This window comes from Lycium barbarum, chromosome 3, assembly GCF_019175385.1.
Source record: "Lycium barbarum isolate Lr01 chromosome 3, ASM1917538v2, whole genome shotgun sequence".
Lineage (NCBI taxonomy): Eukaryota > Viridiplantae > Streptophyta > Magnoliopsida > Solanales > Solanaceae > Lycium > Lycium barbarum.
Window position 1 is genome coordinate 9,896,028 of NC_083339.1, and position 24,038 is coordinate 9,920,065.

The 24,038-nt window shown below is 36.0% G+C and overlaps 3 protein-coding genes and 1 long non-coding RNA gene across 4 annotated transcripts; 2 read left to right on the forward strand and 2 right to left on the reverse strand.

Moving 5' to 3' along the window:
* The first annotated feature begins 1,040 nt into the window (after window positions 1-1,040).
* On the forward strand, window positions 1,041-5,841 carry LOC132630241 (uncharacterized). Its single transcript, XM_060345831.1, has 3 exons — window positions 1,041-1,561; window positions 3,888-4,308; window positions 5,142-5,841. The coding sequence occupies exons 2-3, from the start codon at window positions 3,910-3,912 to the stop codon at window positions 5,607-5,609; spliced, it is 867 nt and encodes a 288-aa protein (XP_060201814.1). The 5' UTR covers window positions 1,041-1,561; window positions 3,888-3,909; the 3' UTR covers window positions 5,610-5,841.
* Window positions 5,842-5,976: 135 nt separating this feature from the next.
* On the forward strand, window positions 5,977-10,590 carry LOC132630242 (uncharacterized). The gene is made up of 4 exons (XM_060345832.1): window positions 5,977-8,520; window positions 8,604-8,926; window positions 9,010-10,047; window positions 10,144-10,590. The coding sequence occupies exons 1-3, from the start codon at window positions 8,512-8,514 to the stop codon at window positions 9,263-9,265; spliced, it is 588 nt and encodes a 195-aa protein (XP_060201815.1). The 5' UTR covers window positions 5,977-8,511; the 3' UTR covers window positions 9,266-10,047; window positions 10,144-10,590.
* A 203-nt stretch (window positions 10,591-10,793) lies between these two features.
* Window positions 10,794-11,796, reverse strand: LOC132633717 (uncharacterized). The gene is made up of 3 exons (XR_009579757.1): window positions 11,667-11,796; window positions 11,363-11,527; window positions 10,794-11,265 (listed from the first exon to the last, which is right to left on the reverse strand). It is a non-coding gene; the product is annotated as an uncharacterized LOC132633717 (long non-coding RNA).
* Window positions 11,797-12,432: 636 nt separating this feature from the next.
* LOC132630245 (arginine biosynthesis bifunctional protein ArgJ, chloroplastic) lies at window positions 12,433-23,489 on the reverse strand. Its single transcript, XM_060345834.1, has 17 exons — window positions 23,253-23,489; window positions 22,220-22,345; window positions 18,962-19,085; window positions 18,640-18,713; window positions 18,006-18,050; window positions 17,725-17,775; window positions 17,584-17,652; window positions 17,332-17,390; window positions 17,040-17,109; window positions 16,481-16,561; window positions 16,319-16,405; window positions 16,001-16,123; window positions 15,727-15,789; window positions 14,114-14,191; window positions 13,881-14,026; window positions 13,655-13,725; window positions 12,433-12,791 (listed from the first exon to the last, which is right to left on the reverse strand). Exons 1-17 carry the CDS (start codon window positions 23,310-23,312, stop codon window positions 12,709-12,711), a joined length of 1,410 nt encoding a protein of 469 aa, XP_060201817.1. The 5' UTR covers window positions 23,313-23,489; the 3' UTR covers window positions 12,433-12,708.
* Between the last annotated feature and the right edge of the window lie 549 nt (window positions 23,490-24,038).

Sequence of the window (24,038 nt, forward strand, 5' to 3'; positions counted from 1 at the left end):
AGGATTAACTATGTCATATACCGACCCGTCACAGTCATTGACCCAGTAATATTCTAACTATATAACAGCACAATTTTCAAACGTATTTAATACACCAGAGAAAATGACAAATATGGTCCTTTATCTATAGAGTAGGTCCAAAATAATCTCTTAAGTATCACCTGAGCAATGGTAGTCCTTTAGGTTTACTAAAGTTGAACACTTTTGGTCCCCAACAGATATTTATCAAATTCTGGTAATTAATTTAATTAACTAGAGTCTACTGCATTTTTTGTGTGTGGTGTATTTTTTTATGCCATTTGTTATTTTTGGTACAGTTCTAGAGTCTACTGCAATTTTTTTGGTACAATTTGTCATTTGTTCTTCTTCTAATTTTTGTGTGTGGTGTATTTTTTTTATGCCGCAGTTTTTGAGATTTGATGAAAATTTCTGATGGTCATGGTAAAAAAAAAATTCTACAAATTCGATTAAATTTAACAATAAGAGTCTTCTAAATATCTAACAGAGCACCAAAAGTGTGTACTTTCGGTGAACTTGAACAACCAAATTGCTTAGGTGATACTTAGGGCTCGTTTGGTACGAGGGATAAGGGATAAATAATTCCGGAATTAAATTTGAGATGAGTTTATCCACGTTTGATTGGGATAAAATTGCGATATAACTAATTCCGAGATTGTAGTGTTATTTTATTCCAGTAGGAGGATGTGATAACTAATTCCGGAATAACTAATCCAACTTATTCTGTGATAACTTGTTTCCAACCAAACGACCCCTTAGGCCTTAAGGGATATCTCAAGATTAAGTTTGAGATATATAAATTTATCCCATCTAATTCCATCAAGCTTGGTATTACTTTATCCACCTCTCCAGTGGGATAAATTAGTTCAAAAATTTTAATCTCAGGACTATAATCTCGGATAAGCGTACCAAACGACACCTAAGGGACTAATTTGAACCTTCAACCAAAGATAAGGGACAATTTTTTTGTCATTTTCTTGAATACACCACAATACCCTATAAATACAAAATTTTCTCTTTTTTTCTCCTTATTATCTCCTCGTTGAATCCGATACTAATCTTAGGGCTATAATAATAATAATGATCCGATTTACTCGTTTTCTAGTTATGCTTGTTTGAAATCAGAGCAATTCAATCTTCTTCATTCATTATTTTGTTTTTTCTTGGAATTCGATCGGGGATTTTAGGACTTGTTTGGAAGGAGATTTAGGGAATTTGGAATTGTGGGGGGGAAAATCGAAGAGCATCGCATCGGATAAGACGATGCATTCGGTTACACCTTATGTTTTGGATCTGTTAACGAGTTTACCACAAGCTGCTTCTTTTTATGGCGTTTTGTGCTCTCATCGTCTTAAGCCTTGGCCTAATAGTGTTAGTTAACGTTTAATTCCTAAACGTCTTTTTTAATTTCTTTTCATATAGCCGGTTTTTGTGTTTGTTTCGAGGGATTTTTCAGCAGATCTATTTCCAAGTAGTTGTAGCCAAATCTGGTGGAAATTTTGCGTGTTGACGTGGATTGTTTCATATCGACATATACTAAAAGGTAATGATTTTGATTGTTTTCTTTTGCAATTATAGCCTCAGTTTTATCAATCTGTTTGGTGTTTTATGGTTAGATAAATCTAAAATTACATACTGAAAGGTAATGATTTTGATTGTTTTGTTTTGCAAGTATAGCCTCAGTTTTATCAATCTGTTTGGTGTTTTATGGTTATCTAAATCTAAATTACATACTGAAAGGTAATGATTTTGATTGTTTTGTTTTGCAATTATAGCCTCAGTTTTATCAATCTGTTTGATGTTTTATGGTTATATAAATCTAAAATTACATACTGAAGATTTGTGATTTGATTTTTATTTATTTATTGGCAATTGTAGCCTCAGTTTTATCAATTTGTTTGGTGTTTTATGGTTACCTTAATCTAAATTACATACTGAAAGGTAATGATTTGATTGTTTTGTTTTGCAATTATAGCCTCAGTTTTATCAATCTGTTTGGTGCTTTTATGGTTGTCTAAATCTGAATTACATACTGAAGATTTGTGATTTGATTTTTATTTATTTATTTATTTGCAACTATAGCCTCAGTTGGTCAATGCGTTTGGTGTTTTATGGTTATCTAACGATTGGATAGATTTGTGATTTGATTGTTCTTTTGCAATTATAGCCTCAATTGATTAATCTGCGTGGTGCTTTATGGTTATCTAAATTACATAATATCTGCTTAGAGTGACTTTTTTTTTTGCTTCCGATCTATTGATCCTTCAGTTAAGTCTTGTATTGATTTACTCGTTGTGATGATCGAAAACTCTAGTTTAAGAGAAGCTTAATTTCCTTTTTAAGGCAGATTACTTTTAGGCAGGGTGCAAACGTTGCCCTATAGATATATCATATATTGCCGGCTAGCATATATTTGATTTGTGATTTGGTTGATCCTTTGCAATTATTTTCCTCGGTTGGTGGTCAATCTGCTTTGGTGCTTTATGGTTTTCTAAATTACATAATACTCCCTCCGGATAAAAAAAAAGTGTCCACTTAGTCTTTTTTTTCTTGGGTCAAAAAAAGTGTCCACTTATTAAATCAGGAAACAATTAACCTTATCTTTCCAGATTTGCCCCTATTAAGTGTTATGTGATCAAATCCGAATGCCTACTTAATTAGGGGTAGTTTAGTCAATTTACATATTTTTTTTCTTCGAGTGAGTAGTTCCTTAAGGGGTGTGCAAATGGCTAAGTGGACTCTTTTTTTTAATCAGGAGGGAGTATCTGTTTAGGGTTATGCTTCTTTGCTTCTAAACTATGTCTAGACTCTAGATAATGTGTAAAGTTAATATTTTAGCCTTCCTAGTTACCCTTTGTTTTCATGATGGTTAATTCTTGTTTTGATGAACTTGTTGTGACGATCAATAACCCTAGTTTAAGAGAACCGCAGTTTAAAGTAGATTACTTGCATCAGCTTTTGAAGCGTTAGGTTTCTGAAGGATTGTTTTATATTGAAGTACTGAAAGGTAATGATCAGATAAATTTGTGATTTGATTGGTCTTTTGCGATTATATTCCTCAGCTGATGGTTAATCTGTTTGGTGCTTTATGGTTATCTAAATTACATAGTATCTGTTTAGGTTATTTTCGTGAAGTTAATACTTGATCCTTCCTATTTCATGACGGTTAATTCTTGTATGGACGAACTTGTTGTGCTAATCGAAAATTCTAGTTTAATGGAACCGTAATATAAGGCAGATTACTTGTAGGCAGGGTTGCAATTTTGTTTCATATTGATATACTGAAAGGTAATGATCAGATGGATTTGTGATTTTGATTGTTTTTTGCGTTTTTTAATCCTCGGTTGGTCTTCGATATGTTTGGTGCTTTATGGTTATCTAAATTACATAATATCTGTTTAGAGTGATATTTTTTTTTGCTTCTGATCTATGTCTTGACTAGATAATGCGTAAAGTTAATAGTTGATCCTTCCTAGTTACCCTTGTTTTCATGATGGTTAATTCTTGTTTTGATGAACTTGTTGTGATGATCAAGAATACTCTAGTGTAAGAGAACCGTAATTTCCTTTCAAGGCAGATTACTTGTAGCATCCCTATTAACTAATGTTACGAGATTCAATGCGCATTCTTTTCGTTTGACTTCAGATCTGCTGCTACTCATGCTAGATGGACCAAATCCAGAAGGATTTAAAAATATTTATTTGTTAACTTTGAGATGACTGGTTAAGTTTAACGTGCAATTAATTATCCTCAAAGTGCAGTTGTATAATATCTCTGCTCTTCACTAACGAATCCAGACCCCACTTTGTGGGATATTACTGGGTATGTTGTTGTTGTTCTCTAACGAATGTTGGTTCTTGTTTGTGCAGATCTTTTCTGTCTCTTTAATTGATGGCCGTTTGTTCTGCTAGTTACCAGTTGGACTCTAAAAGGATAAGTTGCTTTTCTGAGTCGTCAAAGGAGACTCTTGGTTGTGCTCCTGGCAATCCAGGAGGTTCTTTTTTAAATGATCTTGGGCACCATTTCTCTGAATCTCTGAAAATTGAGGATGGTAAAGACTTGATTTACAAGGAAGATTCCAACACGTTGCAGGAAGATGGAAGTGAAGATATTCATGCAAATGACGCTGACACTGGCATTACGGACTCAGAAAAATTCTTGATCAAGTCTGCAACATTTCCATGCTCTGCTATGAGCACTCCCCCTCCTGAGTTGGTTTATGAGCAGAAGGAGCAGGAGGCCGATGCTAAATCTACTGATTTGCCTTATTCACATTCCGTATCTTTACCTGTGAGTTTTGTGTCCTTACACGTTTAAAGTCAATTTTCATGCACATTAATTTTAATAATAAAGGTTTTCTTACATATAAAAAAAGACCTAGAATGTTTTTTGACTCCCTGTTTTTGATGAAGTTTATAGTCCTCCACTTAGATATGTTGTCTCTTGTTATGTAAGAATATATATTGTTTCCTGCTTTACATTAGTATTCCTTAATAGAGCAGGATGCATTGTGACCTCAGTTCATCATGAACATTACTAGTGGGAAGTGTTAATGGTATGTGTCATGTTTAGTTTCTTCAGAGGTATGTGTTTGGCTGTGTTCATCTCAGTCTGCAGTTGCGTTTTCTCTCGCATTTTTCGGGGATGGGATGTCTATTATGTCTGAATTATTTGTAGGAGGATATTTGAAACTTGGGCATTGGAAGTGTGCTGTTTCATTCAGCCATACCCTTTATATCTTTTGCTTGTCTGTTCACCTTTACTCCTTTTGCTGGTAGGTTGCTTTTGGATTTTATCAGTGCTCCTCAGTTAGGGCTATTATCTATTCAATGTCATGAGTCATCATTTCCTTTTATATGTATTTTTTCCAGCATATGTTGTACGGGTGTTTTGTAAAATTCTCCTTCTCTCTCTCTTAATTGCACATGGCTCTGGACTCTGTTATCAAGCTGAAGCAACAGTATTTTGGAACAGCGGTTGGAGCATACAAATACTATCTCATGTACAGAGGGTCACTCTGTCTTGGGATTTTTTCAGGGTTGAGCAGTTAAGTTTATTCCCAATGTATCGTTGGTTAACAGTTTTGTTTTTTCTCTTTCTTGTTTTTTGTTTTATTCTCACAGACAGCTTCGAAGCTTGTATCTGCCATTAAAGGTAGCCGTGAGAAACAAGGAAAACCACCCAAGAAGCTTTCTGTGACATGGGCTCCTGATGTGTATGACCCTATCCCGACAGCAGTTTCCCATGTGCCAAGCAAGGTACAACGTCACAGGAGCGACCACAGGAAGAACGGGAAGAATAAGAAGAAAAGTAATGGCAAATCTTCACGAGAGAGCAAGGGTAAAGACAAGAAACAAGGTCGCAAACATGGTGGGAGTACCAAGAGGAGTTATCTTCCTCTCGAGGATAACCACATAATGACTTGTTCTAGCTTTGATTCTCTGGAGGATAACGTAACTGCTCATTCGAGTGGGCTGCAGGCTGGTGCCGTGGATTATGATATTGGCAGCACCCTGGATCCATTCTGTGGTAGTAGTTTTCTAAAGAAATCTGTCACAAAGTTGCATTTCCCAGTTGCAAAGGCGTCATGAGCTTCCTTTTTAATCCTGGGGTGCTCTCTTGATCGTTTCATCTAGTTCTGTAAATAAATAAGTTTGGCGCTGAACTGAGTTGTGGAAGTTGTTAAAGAGTTGTTGGTGTTGGCATTTTTGTATTAAACCTTAAAACTTTTGCCCTGTTGGACGGACAGATGACTATTTTTGCTTTGCTGTGTTCTGTTGGTTTGAACAATTTGCATATAGTTGTTTCATCGTGTTTTCCCAATTTTGAGATTTTGGTCTTTAAAATCTGTGAACTGACCATATCCTGAGGAGTTATTTGGTTTGAAGATAAGTTATGCAGGGTTAGTTATTGTATTAAAAATAAGAGAAAATGGCTAAATGAGCCCTCAGCGTTTGAATAAAATTCTAACTACACATCAAAAATAAAATCCCAACAACACATCAAACGTAGGATGGGTCTTATAACCCCCCCGTTCATTTTGAACGTGGAATATACTCACCCTTAAGCGTTGAGGTGCCACTCTTATATGTTGATGTGTACAAATTCACTAGACATGTTGAAAAACTTGATAACATGCATTGGGCCCCGCTTGGTAATGTTTTATTTCTCTCCTTTTTAACTATTATTATTCTCGACCCGCACCCGTACCCATATTTTTAATTACCCCAAATCCCCACATTTCATCCCAAATCCCTAACCAAAAAAAAATCGTCGACTCCCATTTCAACCTTAAGCTTCTTCATCGATATTATTGCGTTGGTACTGAAGGTTCGATTTGAAGTGTTCTTCTCATTTCTGCTCTTTCTTCATGCAGTAAAGGTCAGTTCTTTACTGTTAAAGGTCAGTTCTTTACTGTTTCTTCGAAAAAATGTCGACTAGGATTTTTGTTTTCCCAACTGTTAATTCGATTAATTGGGTTTTTAAAGCACAAAATTGGTGTTTTCCCAACTGTTAATCCGCACATTTGGTTTCGTGTATTTATTATTGTTTAACCCTAGTTTGATTTAGACAAGGGTTTGATTTTATTGTGCATATGCTACCATATTTCGATTTAGTCGTGCAATATGTTAAATTATTTGTTTTTCTTGTTGTTTGCTTGCTTTGCATTTCGGTAGAACATGGGTGACTTGACTTTGGTAATTTTAAGATGGTATCATAGTGGTGTGTTAGATTCTAGTGGGGAACCAATATATAAAGGTGGGCAAGTTACTGATTTTCTGAATGTTGATGTGGATATGATGTCTTATTTTGAGTTAAGAGACTATATTAAAAAACTAGGATACACTACAACTTGCACATTTAGTATTAAACCACCTAACAATGACATTTTGGTAGATGTTGTGAGTGATGTGGATATTTTAGACATGTGTATGTCTTTAGAATATGGAGATATTGTGGAGGTATATGTGCACCACATGATTGATAAACTAACTGTTGTGGACCTCTCTTTATTAGAAAATGCTAGTCATGGGGAGAAAGAGGAATCTGGTTTAGCTTTTAATAAAGGGGCTGATGACTAGGGGCTAATGAAAAGGTTGGTGAGGAGCCCTTAAATGGTCCTAATACACCTGCTGCCTTTTCTATTCAAATTGCTGGTAATACAGCAACTGCCTCAAGTTCTGCACCTGCTGATAATACAGCTGCTACTACTGCAAATGGTGCTACTGAAGATTATCCAGATCTAGGTCCAGTTGGATCTGATTTTGTAGAAGAGGGATCTTATTACTCAACTGCTAATAGTGAACAATCTGTAGACGAAATAGTTGGGGAAGGTGAGGAGGACTACGAAGTGATGTGCATGAGGAGGTTAAGGAGTTGAGGGCTGAAAGAAGAACTTTTCAGAGGAGAAAAAGAAGGGAGAGGGCAAAACCGGATAGTGAAGAGGTACCAGCAGGTGAAGCTGGTATAGATCTAGGATTTGATGAAACTGAAATAGGTAAAGTAAGTCTTGATGGAAGGTTAGGAGGTGATGAGCCTTACTATGCAAGTTCTGGTGATGATAGTTTTGTAATAGATGAGGATGAGTGTTGGGATAATGAAGAAGATGTTGAATCTTGAGTAAATGTGCCAAGAAGGGAAATGTTTTCAAGAAGGAGGTCAGAAAAGACCAAAACCATTCATGACCCCGTTGCCAAAAAAGTTGTGTGGCAGTTGGGTATGGTCTTTAAAGATGTGGATAGCTTAGAGCAGCGGTAACTAAATATGCTGTTCAAAGGAGGGTTCAATTAGAAAAGTGGGTGAATGAGCCAAAAATGGTTAGGGTTAGGTGCAAGGATGGTTGTCCATGGATTTTGTATGCATGTCTTGACAAAATCACAAATGATTTCCAAATAAAAACTTACATTCCAAAGCATACTTGCAAACAGACCACCGGAATTACTTGTGTAATGCAAAATTTATTGCTGATGTGTATAGAAAGTTTATAATAGAGCAGCCAAACATAAGAGTTTTCAAATTGCAAGAGCCAATTAGGAAAAAAAAATTATAATTCATGTGGGAAAGACTATTGTTAGGAGAGCAAGAGCAAAATTTTTGAAGAGATCACGGGTGATCATATTCAGGAATTTGGAAGAATTCTTGACTACAAGGATGAACTGTTAAGGACCAATCCTGGGAGCACTTGTGTTGTTGAACTTGGTGGACCTGATGCATCTGGTAGGCTTGTTTTTCAAAGCTTGTACATATGTTTGATGCATTGAAGAAGGCATTTTTCATTGTAGGAAATGTATAGGTTTAGATGGGTGTTTCTTGAAAGGGGTTTGTAAAGGGCAGTTGTTGGTTGCTGTGTGTAAGGCTGGTAATAACCAAATGTTGCCTCTTGCATGGGCTGTGGTTGAGTATGAAAACAAGAATACATGGACTTAGTTTGTCAGAATTCTGAAGGAAGATTTTGCACTTGGAGATGGGGCAGACTTAACCTTGATAACAGATATGCAAAAGGTATGTGTGCTTGTTTATTTTTTGAATGTTGTTTCATATTCACTTACGTGTATTCATCTTTATTAATGATTGATTTATTTCAGGGACTGTTTGTAGCAATTGGGGATCTTTTACCTGCTACTGAACACAGAAAGTGTGCTAGGCACATCTTGGCTAACTTTTGTAAGGACTGGAGAGGGCTTCAAAGAAGACAACAGTTTTGGAGGATTGCAAAGAGCACTTTTGAGTCCCAACTGAGAAGAAATATTGAGAAGATGAAGTTGCTTGGTCCAAGAAGAATGATGGATGCACTGATGTACTACAACATAGAGTATTGGTGTAAGGTGTACTTCAACACTTCTGTTAAATGTGATTATGTAGACAACAACATGTCTGAGTGTTTTAATGCACGGATCTTGGCTGCCAGGTATGTGTACTAGCTTAATTTTTGAATTTTGTTGGCTGCTTTGAAGATTTCACTTATGTTTCTTAATCTTTACTAACTGATAGGCACAAGACAATCATAACTATGCTTGAAGAGATTAGAGTAAAGAAGATGACAAGGATTGGAAGTTTGAGGGAGTTTGTAAATACTTGGGGAAGCAATTACTCTCCAATGGCTTTGAAGGTATTAGAGGAGAATGTTACTAGGTCAATGGATTGTAACATTGAGTTTAATGGAGTTGCAGGGTTTGAAATTAAAGGACTATGTCAACACACTGTGGATCTTCTAGGAGCACTTGTGGTTGTAGGGCTTGGCAGCTAAAGGAATACCATGTGCACATGCTATAGCTGCAATACACTTTAAAAAGTATGACCACTTGACTACATTGACAACTGCTACAACAAAGAGATTTACTTAAGAACATATGAATTTGTTCTTCAATCAGTGACAAACATGGAAATGTGGCCTATCTCCACTAACCCAATTGTTGCACCACCAGAGATCAAAAGCATGCCTCGAAGGCCACCAAAGGTTAGAAAGAAAGAGGCCCATGAAACTAAGAAGTATGGGAAGTTGCCTCGAACTGGAATGACCATGACATGTAGTACTTGCCAAACTAGAGGCCACAACAAGAGAGGGCGTCCAAAAAATCAAGGTGTTAGGTCATCAACAAGGGAGAACCATTAATTTCAAGCAGGGGAAGGGCCAAGACATCAGAACCATCAACTTCAAGCAGGGGAAGGGGCAGACCAAAGATTAGGTCATATTTTAAGTTATGTTGATCATTTCTGATATTTGCATTTATATGTATGATAGAAACCAACCATAGAAGTTGAACCTGCTGCAAAAAGTCAAGAGGAAGACTTAGAAAAACAGCCCCGGTAGTGGAAAAGAGTCCTGCACCTACCGAATTTCATGTTTCAAGTTCTGCACCTGCTGAATTTCATGCTTCATCTTCTGCACCTGCGTAATTTCATGCATCATCTAATGCATATCCTACTGCTAAAAGAGGAGGTGGAAGGGGCAACACTGCCTCATATAAAAGGCCTAGAGTCATGGGAATGGGAGTTTTTCAAGCTGAAAATGGTTTTAAAGCTCTTAATGTGAGTGTTTTATAGTCATTAAAGTGTTTTTTTTTTTTTTTTTTTTATGTTTATGTTGAAGTTAAAACTAAAGTGTTGACATTCTTTTGTGTATAGCCTAGCATGTCAAGCAACAAGATTTACTGCACAGGTACAACAAAGATAACTAGATCAGCTAATGTAATTGGTGACATTGGTTACAAACCTAGTGCCAACAGTAAGCTGAAATGGCATGGAAAACCAGCAATGACAATAAGGAAGCTAGAAGAGATGAGAGGGCAGCAAAAATTGAAGAAAGGGCCAAGTAGTTCAGCAAATCCAAGCAAGAATAGCACTTCTTCTCAGTCCAAGGAGCCATGGAAAATTTAATGTTGTTGTGTGTTTAAGTTATTGTGTAGTCTTGAGACAGTTTCTTTTGTTGCTTTTAGATTGGTGAAGTACTAGTAACCAAATATGCTACCTTATGTTTTGGGTTGTTATGGGATTATGCTGCATATAGCGCAACTCTGTTTGTTTATGGACTGTTTTATCAGTATATATAATATTGTGTTTGCGTTATTGAAATGGTCTGCTTGTGTGCTGTTTTTTGCTTTTGTTTATGCACTATTTTAGCAGCCTATATTGTGTTTGTGTTAGTGATGTTCATTGCAAGAACCACTTTGACACAAGCACTTGCTAGAGTGTTTGTTGCAAGAATTACTTGACACAAACACAATATAGGCTTGCAAGAATCACTTGACACACACAATAAAAGGAGTAAAATGCTTCATTCAACACACACATACACAAAATTGTCTTTAAATTACATAAGACAACTAAAACATACCCAAGAAAGGGGATATACAAATTTGCCTTACTTAACAAGGCAACAAACATAACATTCTACTATGGCAATTCCATTTCCTCAACATTTGAATTCGCAATTTGAAATAGGTTGCTGATGAATAAAGCAACAACACAAACCACAAATACCAAAATGAAATTCCTATTGAACCTACACTATTTGCTCTTCCTTTGAACCAGCAGACTTGTCTCCTCTTGCTCAATCAAATTCATGTCCACACTAACAGAATTCATGTCGATACTTTTGAACTCAACCAACTCCATCTTGATACTCTGAGATTGCACTAATTCTTTCTCCAAATCTCTGATTTTGTTCACTATTTTTGGGAGGATAAATTTTGATCTTGTATCAACTTCTTCTTTGTCTCTCCACCGAAAAAACTTGCAATTGTTAGACTGAAAATTATGAAAACAGAGCATAAACGAGCAGAAAGTTTAATTAACTACAAAAATAAAACTTATTGATAAACAACAATAGAAGGAAAACACATACACCGTAGTATGGGCAAGACCAATATCTTTTTTTCAGGATTATGCTTCGAACAAGAAGTTTTCATTTGCAGCAAATTTCCATGTTTGCATTGCACTATGGCTTTGAGCATTGGGCCAGCTTCGTCCATACACAGTCTATTCAAGTCGATTTTTTCCATTACAAACCCTAACAAATAAAAAACGAGCATATATGAGCAAGAGTTGGGGAAGAAATTTCAAATCCTAAATTTGGTATGGAGTAAAGTATACCAGTTAACACTAAATTAAAGAGTAAAGTATACCAGTTAACACTAAATTACACTAACCTATTTCCACTACAAACAATTTCGACACAATATGGCAGCTTCAATCTTAAAAAATGGCTGAAAAGAGGATGGGAGATTAGAGCTTTGAATTGGGAAAAAATGGTGTGGGATTAGGATTGGAAGTTGATATTACAGTTAGGTGGGCTTTAATTTTTGCTGATTTGGATTGCCAGGTGGAAATTTTTTAATGGTGGGGTGTATTTTTTTAATTTGAACCCGCTTAAGTGCGGTGACTACACGCACATGTACACCTCAGCATTTAAGGATAAGTATATTCCACTTTAAAAGTCGCAAAAGTTTGATGTATAGTTGGGATTTTGGTCAAACGTTGGGGGCTCATTTGGCCATTTTCTTTTAAAAATAACATGCATTGCATAATTTCTAATAGTGCTGATAGTTGTTTTAAGTTATATTTATCTTGGTTGTACTAGACATAAAATTTGCATCCAAATATTACTAAAAAAAATTATTCTACGTAATACACCCCACCAAACGACCCCTTGAATGTTTTCATGTATGTAGAAATTAGTGCTATGCTAAATTACTGTCACGGGTGCTCCTTAAAGGTCTAGTAAGCCTTGTGCCGCATCTTTTTGGAGACCAAATTCAAGGCTTCCTTAGTTTTGAAGCATTATAAACATTGATCAATATACATCAACTTTGAGCAATTGAACTGCCAATCACGGTAACAAGAGTCGTGTGAATGAATATTTGCAACATATTGTCCAATTTGTGAATATAATTTTTAAAACCTGGGGTGTAAAACTTGGAAGTATAAGTAAAATAATTTATTAAAAAAAATGTACACACCAAATTAAAGTACATGCATTGGAGGTTCTAGTTTATCAGATCTGTGAATGATGAAATAACTTCAAATAACAATTTTGAAGCGTTGTCCATCTAGCAAAATTCTGCTGGTCCCAGCAGTATCCATACATTTACTTGCATTTAGCAGGGATTTTACAACTACATAACCAATAATAATAGCTAAACGAACTGCTTTATTAGGAGAGACTTCAATCTTTGAACTACACCGCCTGTTTCATGTTGTATACTCTGCATTGATTTTGACATAATCATAACTCAAGTCACAGCCCCATGCCTGTCCACTTCCTGGACCATCACCTGTACAAGGAAAAATACGACTAATATTTATACACTGCAGTACACGATTTCTTGATAATACAAACAAAGAAGGCACAAAAACTATTTGAATGAGAAGTCTGCCATTTTATTAAGGTATGATGTCAAAATTTTGGACTGGACAAAGAAGAAAGTTGGTACTTTTTTAGGGAGTGGGGGTTGGGACAAGAAAACATATTAATTTGAGTTGAAGTTTGGAACAACATTTTTCTTGCAAGTACTGTTCTCAATGCTTCAAGCAACGGCTATCGTAGAGCATGTATGAGACAAAATGATAGTGCGATACAGTTAAAACAAAGTATTATAGTAAGAATAGAATAGATACCTGGGATACAGGTAAACTTCTCAACGGATTCTCTATCATCTCTTTTTTTTTTTTTTTTTTTTTTTCGTTTCATTTAATTGGTCTATGTTATAGTGTTATAGGATAATAAGATGGTTAGAAATCCTTTATTTTTTCAACCTAATCGCTCTTTTGACTTCGGAAAAAACTTTCTTTATCAATATACTTGTTTCTTCTACACACACATCTCCATAATAGAAAATGGTAATAGTTAGGATTCATTAAAAAAATCTTAGTCGGGAAATCAGACTAATAAATAAAATAAGGAGCGGAAAGCGACTTGACTCTAAGGAGAGGAGCGAGTCTCAGCTTGTGTAATCATAGAAAACAAAATCAGGTCAATGCACTCATCACAGACTAGTTTGCACAGACTTTCTTCCTGATAAATATATCTGTAGAGCTATGTGTGATGCCACGGAGTTGGTTTATTTTCATCATGATACTTCCACCAACGCACATGAAGTACAATATGAGTATGCCTGTTTATGTATGTTAAACTTACCGGTAGATATTTGAATTTCAACAGTGCCATGGACTTCACCAGCCTTTCGTAGATAATTGCTAGCTGCTACCCTGCAAAAGGACCCAAAATTTTATGATGTTTAAAGAGAGAAAAATAGCAAGATAGAGACAAAAAGAGAAGGAAAAAATCTGTTGAAGAGCATCATTGTGCTAAAGCATAAAGAACGGTATTATGCAATACAAATGTGGTGTATCATTCTCCATACCTATCAAATGGAAGTGGTTGCCCTGCTTCCATAAGCATAATATCTCCAAGTGATATCCGAAGCTTGTCGGCGTTGAAAGGAATCCCAGCATAGCCAGCAGCACAAGCAATACGGCCCCAATTTGGATCCCTACCGTATACAGCAGCCTGATTATACATTAAAAAGGAAAGAATCAGTAAAATGTACTTTCTAGACAGCTCCAAGTAAGATATGCAAGCAAATTCACTTCATACCTTGACAAGTGAAGAAGAGGCCACTGAACGAGCAATCTTTGCTGCTTCAGGTTCGTTATCAGCACCATCAACCCTCACCTATGTCCAATTAGAGACAAAGAGCAAAGCTTTAAAAAGAAAGTGATTCTAGAAGCTACTTGTCTATATATGCTTATCAACAAACTGACAGATATTACATATATAGGAAGAAGCCACATTTAAAAATATTTTGTCAAATGAAAACACATGATTGTCCCTCCTTTTTTTCTCATACCCGAGAAATTCCCGAGGGCGAGTGGCATGTGGTTTGAAACTCGATGGATAATGGGCCCGCCCCTGTACCCTTCTCCACTTACACACTAGCACCTCACCCTACCATAACCTGAGTTGAAATCGAGCACTCCACCATAGCTTGATCTTTTTCCACATATAGCAAAGCTATCATCCTCCAGTATCTGTCTTAACATAAGATAATGCCAATTTCCTTTATGAACTTCCATCTATATGTACTTTTTTTTTGTAACCATGGTGTTAGGCTAACTTGCGCGCACCTCGACTAATTCTGCGTGGTACCTGCTACCTCCCACCAGCACATGCACCCGCGTAACTCTGTCTACTAAGCAGTGTTATCAAAAGAGAAAAGCGCAAAAACGCTCTAAGGTTAGCTGGGGCTTTAAGCGCAAAGCGCAAATAAAGTGTGGGCTTTAGTGAAAAAAAGCGCAATGGTGCAAAATTACAAATATATGTATGTTTAGTCCAAGACTTATAATAGTAAGCATGAATAACAAATATATGGACAAAGAAATTGTAAAAACATCACGATAAAGTGAAATATCAATCATCTAGTGTCACCTCTTCAAGAGAGGCTCAATGGCAAGGAAAAGTATGTCTTGGAGCCTTGATGACGACACTGAAGCGCACATAAAGCGAAGCGAAGCGCTCAACATGTTTTGAGCCTCGCTTCAGGGCTTAAGCACGCTTTAAGCGCGCCTTTGACAACACTGCTACTAAGGCTTAGATAGATGGGAAGAAATCACCTAGTGTTTTTGCCTTCGATTGGAATTCGATTTGAGACCTCATGATTCTCAACCCACTTTATTGATCACTAGGTCACATCCTTGGGTGCCCGCTGCTAGGAATTGAAGCTGAGACCATTTATATGTATTTATTTCTATGACCAAGACAAGATATCATTTTCCATCTTTGGCACCTTCGAATTATTCTTTTCAGTTTATCCTCAACAAACTCAACTATGATAACCCCTTCAATTCATTCTCTTTTTTATGACGCTGTCCGGACTGCACCTCGACTACCACCAGACAACCCGCTACAACCCACAAGCACATGCCCCAAGTAAACCTGCCTATCAAAGCTGAAGAAAATGAACTCACACCGAGTGTTGTAGTTGAGATCAGAAATCTCTAGGTTCTTACTCCCATACCTCAGCTACTCAGCCATCCATTTAATCATTATTTTCTAGTATTCATCTATGATCAGATAGCTTTAATGAAAATATTAGATGGGAATTACTTTTGTACAGTTGGTTGCTAAGCTTATGCTTGTTTAAGAAACAAGACTAGGAGCAAAAGGAAGTTGGTGAAAGCTCAGAAAGAGCTTAATAAAGAAACACAGACCTCAATCAAACATGTAGCTCCTTCACCATCCCAAGCTATTGATTTTGCTAGACCCTGCATTACCTGTAGTGAAATCATGTCAATACTCCTGCAAGCTATAAAGACATTCCTTTATTTGTTTATTTCTGATCAGCTATAAGAATTCCTTTATTATCATGTTCATAATACTTCATGTGCCACGAGAATCTTCGTCAAGGAGACAAGAATCAGACACAGCCTAGAATCAGACAAGTTGGATGAGAATAAAGCAATTAAAAGGAATAATAGCACATACAGCATCAAGGCAGTTTTGTAGGTGTTCTGCCTCGGAGGAGTTCAAAGAAGAAATCTCATATGATTTTGAAAGTCCACTGGCCAGAGCAATGACAGCATCATTTGTACTGGTGTCTCCATCAACCTGTCAAAATGTATGCTCCTCGATTTAGATTAAGCTTTCAGTGTACTCAAAATTATACTACTTCAGTTGATAATCAAATACACCAGAAATGTTCATTTGCAATTCAGGGCAAGTTTCTACTGTAGAACTCCAGTCCTCATTCATGGTCAGAATAGCATGCGGTGAAGAATAAAAACAAATAAATTTCTCACTTACCGTAATTTGATTAAAACTTCGATTTACAGCAACCTGTACCATCCTTCTCCAAACGTCACTCGTGACCGAGGCATCAGTAGTTACAACCTGAAAGGTCGCTCGAATCCAGTAAGATTACTCTCACTGCTTAGGGAGAAACAGAGGAATTTTGAAGATACTTACACCAAGCATTGTTGCCATGTTAGGATGAATCATCCCAGAACCCTTTGCCATGCCCCCAACTCTTATTCGAGTTCCTCTAACCTGAGCATAAGTACAGATATATATATATATATATATATGTCATTGGTTCATTACAAACTCATCATAGCTTCTTTCCTTTCAGAAATGGAAACTCAGGATACACAGACTAAAGGCGGTCTTGAGTCAAATATTACACTGATTTTGCCTATATGCTAAGTTAATGCTTTTGATGGTTGGTATTAGCATAGCATTTCAACAGCCATGCATTATCTAAAATGTGACTGAACAAATTACTTTCAAATTTACCAAAACTTGTTCCTGTGCTTAAAGTGACTAAAGGAGTGTTGTCATTAGCCGTGTATTTTTAAACTACAGAATAATTATTTCAAATCCTTATTTATGACATTTAACAAAATTCAACCCAAAATAAATAGCTCGACTCAAACTGTCATACAAATTGGGAGAGTAATGAACAATAGCATCCAAGAATCTTAATCATAACAAACACACAAATGCCTGGAAAAATGAATCTGCATACCTCTGTTTCAACTGCCACGCTCTTACTAACAAGGTCAGTGGTCGTTATAGCTACAGCTGCAGAATTTGCCCTGCAAATGCACATACAAGATCAGCAATCCCTCACCAGAACAGGCCATCTAGAGTGGATTGAAGTTCATTATCGAGAACACATGTATACAAACACGAATGAGTAAGTAAAAAGAAAGAAAGAGAGAATATGCGGTGGTAGAAAGAAATAGAATTACTATATGATAAAATCTGGTGATGCCAATTAAAAATATAAATTAATACATCAGAAAAAAGACGATTACCCCTCCACAGTTGATGAAAGCTGCCTAACAAGGTTTGGGAGTGAGTTGAGAAGTGCATCCTGCCAGTAATGTAAAACATAAAAAATAAGGTTACTGGTCAGGAGTCGCACGGTAAAAGCATATATATATATATATATATATATATGCCCAGAAAATGTAAATTCACGGCGTCCAACGTTGCGCATTGCTATATGCAAGAAAGTGGTTCAAGCAGTTAAGAAAAACCAATTAGAGCAATATGTAAGTATTTACCTTCTTTATTCTTTGACCTATTACACCAGTTGATTCGATCAAGACTTCGTCTTGCTTCAGTTGAAGTAACTGTCATAATTGAAAAGTTCTATCAGAAACCTAACATCCTAAAGTTTAAATAAAAATGGACAAAATGCAAACCTTAGCTAGTGCACTTGAGCACTCTATTACATCCTGATAACCTGCATCGCCCTGAAAAGGAAATTCTGAAACTCTCAAGTCACAGTATCAATGAATACAGAAAGAAAAGTGATATGACAGCACCACTACTTATGACTTCGAGCCTATCACTTCATTGTGGAGTTGGATGAGTCTGCTTTGCTTTTACTGCCAATCAAATTGAAACTAGAGGAAGAGATACACCATGACTTGAACTGAAGTTCAAAGATTGAGCTTCCAACTAAAATTTCAGGAGAAATTACCGTTGCTGCATTAGCTTGACCAGCATTTATCAATACTGCACGAGCCTGAAAAGTGGCAGTATTCGTATAAGAAGACAAGACATTAGAAGCAGTCAAATTTGCTACAAGCGATTTATGACATCAGGTTACTAATATATACATCTAATAAGCTTCTCAGATTCACAAAATAATAAAAATTCATGAAAGTCTGTGGTCATTCCTAAATTTAAATGGAGATGCATCTTTTTCTTCTAATAAAACAAATAAATACAAAAGCATCGGTCTTAAACTTTCAAATAAGCCAATAAGACAGTGTGACCTTTTTTGGCTCAATGGTCATCAATTGCAACGACTTTGCTGCTTGTCGTTTGACATCATCACTTTAAGTCAGTATAGGGTAAACAAGCAATAAGCAGAGTAATGAAATATAATAGCACTTGTAAGTTGAGAGTTGACAGCTATGTTGCTCGGACTCCACAAATGATGCCGCAACTGTGTTGGATCCTTCAAAAATGCACTACTTTTGGAGGATCCGACACGCACGCGTGTCCATTTTTGAAGAGTCCGAGCAACAGAGGTTGACAGTTCCAGAGGTGAAAAAGAGTTCCTTCACCTCAAGTGAGGCAAAACAATAACTACAGTTTCTCCCACATACCGTTTTAGATGCATTTAGTGCGCTTTTACAGTATAATACAGGTGCAGCTGCAACAACGTTCGTAGTAAATGCCCCTGGATGAAAAAGCAAGAAAAAGGTGATTCCTGATTAATCAGTTTCTATTGGTTCATTATTTAGATGGTAAGTTTTAGCACAAGCACCAAAAAGATGTGTTCCTATTTCATTTCGAGGAAGGTATATGCTCCTTTTCTCTTACAAGGAAAGGAGGGAGGAATTTTATACGAACAATAATATAGTTTTTCACTCATGAACCACAGAAAAGCTCAACAGTGATACCTAGGACTATATCAGGGTAGCTGACCTGCAGATATGGCATCTACATCACAAGTGACGAGTGCGAGATCAGGCTTCTCCCCAAGAGCACGCAATCCACCATACATCCCAGCAGCTTTGAAACCCTTTGCAGCAGTAACACCACCAGGAATCTACACATTTCAAGCAGTCTAAGTTGTCTACAGACAAAGTTATATCATATAGTCCTGAATAATCATCTGTCCTCTTAAAAAACTAATTCGAGAACAAGGCAAAGTAGTAAAGCAGTGAGGTTCAGGAAAAAAGACTATTCAACCCTATTTGCAAAAAAATTACCATATACTAGGAATACATAGACACACAAATATAGATATATAATGTAATGAATTTGAATGAGTTTTGAGCTTACAATAAAACTCCGCTTGCTTTATTCTGAAATGATGGTCAGACATAATTATACTAGCACTACTCTAGAATGTTGACATCAATTATCTATCTCATCTCTAGCTACAAATGTTGTCGCTATTGTAAAATGCCCATTAGAGTAACTTAGAATGGCCATATTTATTTTTTATTCCTCATTTTCTAGCACCAATGAGGAATACACCTATCCATGGAGAAGGAGGAGGAGTAGGAGCTAGCTTAGGGGCGGAATCGAATGATTACGAGATAACAATGAGACAAAGGAGAGCACTTAGACAATTCACATGAGCCAAAGTGAGATAGAAACTCTTAGGTACAACTGTATAGAAAACTAGAGTCTGAGTCTCATCAGATAAAACAGATTCTCCAACTATGTCAAGGCTAATCGCTATGAATGGCAAACGCTGATCTTGTACTTAGTAACATGCATCATCTAGATCATATAGGTTCTGTACATATGCATGCATAAAACTGGAAATGTCCAGTTTCATTTCATAGGGGCAAGGTTTAAGTTCCCCCCTCCCCAATTTGTATTCTTTTTCTCAATCAATAAAATACCACCCAGGTTCTGATTTTGGAACTGGGTGGTTCCCCTTAAAAAAAAAAAAAAAAAAAAAAAAAAAGAAAGAGAGAGAGAATGAATTTAACATTTTGATGATATATGCCCTGTGTTAGATGAAAAAGAAATGAAAATCTGATAAGTCCATTTCTAAAAAGACAAGGCTCTGAATATCTGGAGCGTTATGAGAAGAAGCAAGCAAGTGGCTTCCTGTTCTTCACTCGAAGCTCCATGTAAAATCAAGTGGCATGGTAATCTCTGACTCTGCACTAATTCTTCACTCGAAGCTCCATGTAAAATCAAGTGGCATGGTAATCTCTGATTCTGCACTAAGTGTTATCCTTGTTCCCTTTATAATGTCAAGGCTAATAGCTATGAATGAAGGGTTAAAAAGCACATTACGCACAAATGAACAAGAAGCATTGCATAGTCACAACATCAATATCCTCTCTGACATTTGGGCATGCTTAATCAGACTAAAGAATGTGTTTTTGCTTTTGTTTTAGATGAAAAGTCTTGATTTCCTATTTCAGGGAATTCAACACCAAAACATCGTGAAGATTCAGTGAACATCTTGAAACTTAGTAACACAAGACAATTCACTGAATGGTTGTTGGCTCTACCAGAGGAGTCTGAAATCAACAATGTGTAACTGCTGGGTATTGAACCTTCTATTGGAGTGAATTCGTAACAAGGTAGCCGTACTGGAAGGTGCGGCTGGATCACCTCCTTTTCAGGGAGAGCTAATGCTTGTTCGGTATTTTGGTTTGACACTAAAGGGTTGATCAATTCTCCTTCTAGTCGTTCCCAACATCTGGCTAAAGTCATCAAATTTTTTTGTTGACAATGGTAACAAAAAGGATGAATAGAGCTAAATTCATCAAGATTTTGAGAAATGCATTTGCTCAAAATTAGACTTGGACGCAAATAGTAAACCCCTATGTATCAGAAAAGCTATCTTCAACAGGAACAATCATCCCCTATGAATTATCCGACAAAGTAAAAGAAGAAGCACGCTGTATCTACATTCACTAAATCATTTCATTACGAGGGCATGGCAATTCGCAAACACTACATAATGTCCTGTTTTTCGGAACAATCATCCCCTATGAATTATCCGACAAAGTAAAAGAAGAAGCACGCTGTATCTACATTCACTAAATCATTTCATTACGAGGGCATGGCAATTCGCAAACACTACTTAATGTCCTGTTTTTCCATGTTACCAGTCCTATTTCAGGACTTGACTCAAGAACATACACTTAAGACAGCCAAATCTAAAATATGTAAGTAAAGCTAAGCTTTTCCAATTAGTTATACTCCCTCCGGATCAAAAAGATTGTCCACTTAGCCATTTGCACACCCCTTAAGAAGATACTAACTCTAGACAAATAGAGGTAATTTGACTAAACTGCCCCTAATTAAATAGGTATTGGGATTTGGTCACATAGCACTTAATAGGAGAAAATCTGGAAAAATAAGGTTAATTCTTTCTTGATTTGATAAGTGGACACTCTTTTTGACTCAAGAAAAAAGGCTAAGTGGACATTCTTTTTGATCCGGAGGGAGTAGTATATAATCCATTCACATAATTCTTCAGTTTTCACCAAAATGTTTCTGCATTCATACTTTGCCAAAGCAGAAATCAACCCAAAAAGAGAAAGAGAGAATTGCAATAAATACAAAATAATATCTCTCATTAATGTATTTACATTACTGTGTGAAGCAACAAACACATACAACACAGAGAGAAATTCAAAGGTCATTTTCCATTCGCACGCCATCTGGCTGAAAGTTATGTTTTTTTTACCATGAATTCAAGCTCACAAGAAAATAAATTCAAAGTATTCCAAAAAGTTTCAAATATCCATAATCCAGCTTCTCTTAAAAATTCTATCTTTAGGTGATCTCAACAACCAACAACAAAAACAAGAAAACCCCAATTCCTAAAACTCAAAACACATGGGATAAACCATGGACTTGAACCAAATAAATAGATTCTCACAACAAAAAGAGTCTCAATCTCATTGGATAAAACAGTCGCACCAACAAAGGGATAACAATACTTGATAACATTTAAAATATGTTAGTATAGGTATAACTGTGATATTTAGATTTTTCTTTCGCGCAAGATGGCCCTGACACCACTAATTAAAAAAAGGTGTGATATTTATAGATAACGTCTAGCTGCAGATAACTCCTAATTTATTATTGGAATAAAAATTGGCCCGAATAAGTGGAATGTATATTGTTGAATCAGATAGCCGATGACGACTAGTTTGCGTTGCAGTATAGTTGATCGATTGAAAGAGAGAAGTCCCTCACCTGCTCCCATGGTCCTTCAGGGAGGAATATAGGAGCTGCTGGTATATAATTTGATGCCTCTTTTGACATTGATGTAACTGCAACGACTTTAAAATCCCTCCGAAAACGCTTTGGCGAACCACGTACCTGCAGCTTAAAATTTTACACTTTTTACCTTAAAAAAATCACATAAACAGAACCCCTTTAAAGCAGAGCTGCTGGATTTTGAAGAAATCACAGAAAATGCAAATAATTGAGCACCGTCAATCTATTACAAAAAATCAAAGATACTAAGTACCAAATAAAGGGACTTTTTTTACAATGACATCAAGATTCTTGATTTTTGGATTAGTAGTAAGAGTCAATTGTATGCAGCGTATACTATATTCGTTGATGTAACTCCAACTACTTTAAAATCCCTCCGAAAAAGCTTTGGTGAACCACGTACCTCCAGCTTAAAATTTTACACTTTTAACCTAAAAATCACATAAAAAATCCCTTTAAAGGATAGCTGCTGGAAATTGAAGAGATCACAGAAAATGCAAGTACCCATCAATCTATTGCACAAATCAAAGATACTAACTTGCTACTCCATACATCCCAATTTATGTGACACTTCTCGTTTCTCAAGAGTCAATTTGATATTTTTTTACGCTAAATTAGATTCAAAACCTATGCGAAAAGTACTATAAGTTGCACTTCTTCAGTCAAATATGACATTTTAAAATAATTATCAAAATTTACCTAGTTTGAATCTTGAAAAAACAAAAAGTGTCACATAAGTTGGGATAAAGGGACATTCTATATAATAACATCAAGATTCTTGATTTTTGGATTAGTAATAAAAGTTCAACAGTATGCAGCATATAACCATATCATAAAGGGACTTTCTATACAATGATATCAAGATTCTTGATTCTTGGATTAGTAATAAGAGTTCAACAGTGTGCAGCATATAACCAACCATACTCATTTTTGCAGACCTTTTTTTTTTTTTTTTTTTTTTTTGGGATAACCAAACAGAGCCTTAAAGGGTAAAGGAAAAAAAACTGACCTTTACACCATTGAGCTCAGAAAATTTGACAGAGATGAAGTTAGGAACAGATAGAGACATTATTTGGTGGCTCAGTTGAAGGGTTTTTGGAGGCTTTAAGTAGGGTTTTGGGGTAAAATTTGAACTAAAATAGTTGTGTCTGCAGAATTAACAGTTTAACACAAACAGAAAGGGTGTTCAATTTAATTAACAATGTACAATGCGTCAGAGTTGGTAGTTGGAGTCTTGTAATAGAGTGGACAAAAAGAGTTGGGACAATATACCACGTTTCAATTTAATGGCATTATTATTATGCTTTTGGTAGACCTACTGCATTCATGTGATTCATGATTATTCACTACTCCCTCGTTTTTGTGATTTTTACCAGTCACTCATCAAAATAATAGTAACAAAATATAGACTTTTGTATATTAATGTGTAACATGTGTAATTTACAACAATATACATAGTGTAATCTCATAAGTGGGGTGCGATTATACGCAGTCTTGTCCCTACTTATGAAGGTATAAAAAACTGTTTCTAGTAGACCCTCAACTCTAATAATATACATAAGCTGCCCTTTATATACTTGTATATTACATAATTAGTGTATACTTCTTGTATATTCAGTTAACATGTGTAATTAATTTTTATCAAGCGGCCAAATATTAATAAAGCTCGTTACTTTAAATGGTGGAGAGTTTGATTTTGCATAAAATTAAAAAAAAAAAAAAAAAAAACTCAGATTTTGAACTTGTTATTTTATATATGACATGAGATTTAGATAAGTTATTAAGATAAAATGAA